The sequence below is a fragment of the Monopterus albus genome, unplaced genomic scaffold (assembly GCF_001952655.1).
Source record: "Monopterus albus unplaced genomic scaffold, M_albus_1.0 scaffold178.1, whole genome shotgun sequence".
Classification (NCBI taxonomy): domain Eukaryota; kingdom Metazoa; phylum Chordata; class Actinopteri; order Synbranchiformes; family Synbranchidae; genus Monopterus; species Monopterus albus.
Window position 1 is genome coordinate 34,170 of NW_018128058.1, and position 4,512 is coordinate 38,681.

A 4,512-nucleotide genomic window follows, 5' to 3' on the forward strand; every position below is an offset into this window, starting at 1 on the left:
TGAACTATGTCACAGAAGAAGTCATAAACCCAAATAGGTATTTTGCATCTGACATTTGCTCTCTAGTTAATCAATTTATAAAATCTGTCTTGCCTTGAAAATATAATTATACATCTCTGTTTGTATCCTGTCTTGTCAGAAACATCCCACTAGCAATAATCTGCTCCATGGTGACAGTGACAGTTTTTTATGTGCTTGTTAATGTGGCCTACTACACCATGATATCTCCTGCTGAGCTGCTGCTGTCTGATGCCGTGGCTGTGGTCAGTGCTACACTGTACAGCATTCTGAAATCAAAAGACCAGATCAGAGGGCATGAATAAGGAACAGTATGTTGGGGTGTTGGTCTGATTCAGTGTCTGTGTCTCTGCAGATGTTTGCCAACCGCATGCTCCACGGACTGACTGCTGTGATTCCCGTTCTTGTGGCTCTATCCTGCCTTGGAACACTTAATAGTGACTTCTTTGCAGGATCCAGGTAATGTATTTGACATAAATGCTTCAATTCAACTAAGGGCTCTGGCAGGTCCATTCTCAAGTCCTACTGTCTCTATTGCAGGATGCTGTTTGTAGGAGCCAGGGAGGGCCACTGGCCACCAATCTTTTCCATGATTCACATTCACAGACATACACCTTTGCCTGCTGTGCTGTTACTGGTAAAGTACATCCCTCACACTGTAAAGCAACAGTATAAGGAAATCCAGCAATGTCTTTTTTAATCACTGTGCTTTACTATCCTCTATGTCACTGTATAAAACAGTTACAACAGACTTGGACTGAATGGTGGTATGTCACTACAGCTGTATTGTCTGTGTCTCCAGTACCCCTTGACTGTGTTGATTGTGATCGTTGGAGAGATCTACCAGCTCATCAATGTTGTCTCCTTTGGCAGCTGGTTTTTCATGGCCTTGGCAACCTTGGGGATGCTCATCCATCGGTACCACTTCCCCCTCCACCCAAGACCTTTCAAAGTTAGCCTGCCAGTAGTTATAGCACTCAACTGCAAAGCATTTCTTATCCATCTGCACACTAGCCTGACCAAATGTTATTTGCTTTGTCTAATAACCCAAAGGTGCCCGTGGCCATCACATTCATCTTCACAGTGGTTTGCTTCTTCACTGTGGGTATGTCTCTGTATTCAGACCCCTGGAACACAGGGATAAGCTGTGCTCTCACACTGACTGGAGTCCCAGTTTATTATTTGACTGTCCACCGCTTCCGCCTGCCCCACAGATGGAGACGCAGCTTCAGTAAGTCATACTGAGATCTGCCAACTTGTGTTTGGTGAAAAGTTTGAACAGAAAATGTCTCAACAAACAACAAATTTGCTTTTCACACTAGATTAAACAGCCATTTAATGTGGGAAATTTCATTTTGGTGGAAGAATATTCATCTTTATTTTCAATATTTGTAAAAGAAATGAAACTTTCCTGGAGCTTAAAATTGAATGATTTAATATGCCTGCTCATTTTGGATCAAAGCTGACATATTTATATGTAGTTTAATGAGTGAAATTTGTTTGCTTTTAGCAAATGGGTAAGTTTGTTTATAATAAAAAACAAATTTGCTTTTCACACTAGATTAATGGAGAACAAAGACCCTGTTATTCCTGCGTTTGTGTTTTACTTTTTCCAGTTAAAGACAAAACACAGACCTGGAGCTAAATCAGAAACCTTACTGAAAGTGTTCTCCAAATGCAGAATGTTGGTAAATATTACACAGCATAGGGTGCCCAAACTTTTGCACCATGCCATAATAATGTTTTTATTTTTTTATTTTTGTTCAATTTATGGCATAAGAAGTAACTATGCATCACTGTTTGCTGAAAATATTGTGCATTTTTTCCATTTCCAAGAGAAACTGTGTTAACATCTGTTCAAATAAAAAAATCACCAAAGTCTGTTATTTATCAAGGGGTGCCTAAACTTTTGCATAAGACTGTATTAACCCTGAGCTATTATTTTAACCCCAGAGCTGAGGGTTTGGGATCGACCAGGGAAAATAACTCTGATTCTCTTCCCCTTTCCCAGACTACTGCAGCTTAGAGCTGCAGCTCCTTCTAGAAGTGGTTCAACAGGAAGTCCAGACATACTGAACACCCCAAAGACATCCTGCTTTCTGTTCACAGACTTTGTGGTTACCAGCTGAAGCACTGCAAGAAGCTTCTTTGTTTGTACAGAAGTTTAAACCAGTATGTTTTAAGTGTCAGTTGTAATACATTAAGAATTTTAAGTTATATTTGCAAAAAAACTCTTGAACCTACACTAGAGAAAATGAAAATCTGACTTTTTTTCATAAAATTTGGCCCAATTATTTTAAGATAACTTACTAATGCTAGATACTTTTCAGGGCCAGTTTCTAACACCCATTGGAACCGGAATAAAACACATTCTTCTCTATCACTGTCCTTCTGTATGACCATCTACTTAAGATAGTCTTTTGTTATTTACAATGTTCTGTATGGACCAACAGTAATTTTAGAATAAGAAAGACAATCTCTAAAGGGTTCTGACCTGTGCAATAATCATGCTGTCTAATCAGCATCTTCACAGATTTGTGAACAATATTTGAGAGAAATAGGTCTTTTGTGTACATACTAGAACAAGTCATAGATTTTTGAATTCAGCTCATGAAAAATGGGGGGAAACACAAAAGTGCTGCGTTTATAATTGTGTTGAGTGTAAATAACTGTTAGGACTATCATTAATGTTATGTTGCTACTTTTATTATTCCATTAGAATGATTTTTTTCTTCTTTTCTTTCACTGTTGCAGCTGTTGTTTTATGTCTGTGAAACCTGTCAGCCTGTCAACCACTTGCTTTTAATGGGAATATTGCTAATACTGTGCTTACTATTATAATCAAATTATTCATTACCATTAAAATTACAATATTAAACCCCTCTTTTCCTTCCCTCAGCTACACGCACCATCACTTTACTGTCAATTAAATTGTCAATTTACTGTCGATAAAAAAAAAATTGAAATTTATTTGTATAAGGCCAAATCACAACAAAAGTAGTTTGAGGGCGCTTTACAGAGTAGGGTGTAGACCTTACTATTATCACCATTATTATAGTGGAAAACCCATCAAATCCCCCTTGAGCAAGCACTTGGCGACAGCTGGGAGGAAAAACTCCTTTTAACCGAAGAAACCTCCAGCAGACCCCGGCTCTTGGTGGGTGGCCTTCTGACTTGACCGGTTGGGGTGAGTGGATAGAGGAGAGAGAATAGAAAAGATAAGCAGCAAATCACAACAACAAACAAACAAGCATTGGGCAGGTTGATGTGGCTGATGAATGCTCATCATAAACGTAGAGCTCCAGGGCCAGGGCTACCTGCAGAAAGGTACAGGAAGAGAGAGAAGACACACTACGGGAGAGAAGAGACACACAGTTAGTGATGCATAGTGGTGGTGTGGTGGGCAGTGTCTGATGTGAACTAAATTATTTCAGGCAAATCATTCCAGTTCCAGTGATCATTTATTATGATGAATTCTGAACAGTTCAATAATCTGAATGGCAATTCAGTAGTCTTAAAGATATGGAACAAAATCACCATCTCTGCAGAGAAACAAATAAAAACACTAGATAAGAGGATTGTTACAGAATGAGTCAGTCACTTTTGGTCACACAGTCCAGTCAGTCCAGAGTCAGGTCAGTCCCCTCTCGACCGGCTCCTCGCTTTCCGTCTGTCTTCCCGAATGCACACACTCTCCCCCAGTTCAATAATTATACCTCTTTATGTTCACAGTTCTTTTGGCTCTTACGTCAGTCCCCGAACATAGCTTCCTGTCTTCTCTTATATGGAAAACACCCTCTGAAATGTGCTCAAAAACAGGAAACGGACTGATCGTCTCCCCGAAGCACTCGTTCAACACACACCCTATTCTCAGAACAAAAAAGGTCAAAGCCTGCCACAATTATGTAAGCATTGTTCAGCTACAAATGTACTGTTTGTGTGTAATCTACCCACTCTGATGGTATTCTATTACATTACATATTAACTTGTAACTTGAAACACTACTGTCCCTCCTCCTAAACTCTGCAAGGAAACAGACCAAAATCAAAGAGAAAAGCCAAAACCTAAACATGTTTGTCTGAGACTGTAACACTTGTAAACTCTAACACTTTTAGTTAAACATTAACCTCTTGCTACATTTAAAGTCAAATCTAAAATCAATTCTTATTACAGAGTTAACACTTTTATCCTTAGCAAAGGATTTATCACATACTCTAATGAAACATAACAACTCATCCAAACAGCTCTCTAACATCTCACATCTTAGCAGTAATTAACTATAGTGAACAGATTAACTATATGAAGTGAACACATTACTTCCTATTCATAATAGACTACAAATGAACAAACATGAACATAAAAATAAACATAAGATGACAATTAACGTGAAACGGTGATTCTTTCCCCGCTGCCAGATAAAAACACAGTTTTCAGTATTCACAAGTGTCTGTCTAGACGACTAACAGCTTCAATGCACACACATCTTCTTTATCA

General features: G+C 38.7%; 1 protein-coding gene across 1 annotated transcript in view; it reads left to right on the forward strand.

Annotated features, from left to right (window-relative positions):
- Positions 1–2,841, forward strand: part of LOC109969713 (cystine/glutamate transporter-like) — a 7,989-nt gene extending 5,148 nt beyond the window's left edge. The window contains exons 8-13 of the mRNA XM_020616794.1: positions 140–263; positions 374–477; positions 559–655; positions 821–970; positions 1,072–1,249; positions 2,030–2,841. Coding sequence (XP_020472450.1) covers positions 140–263; positions 374–477; positions 559–655; positions 821–970; positions 1,072–1,249; positions 2,030–2,094 — 718 coding nt within the window. The 3' untranslated portion in view covers positions 2,095–2,841. The remainder of the gene's footprint in view (positions 1–139; positions 264–373; positions 478–558; positions 656–820; positions 971–1,071; positions 1,250–2,029) is intronic.
- Positions 2,842–4,512: the final 1,671 nt, after the last annotated feature.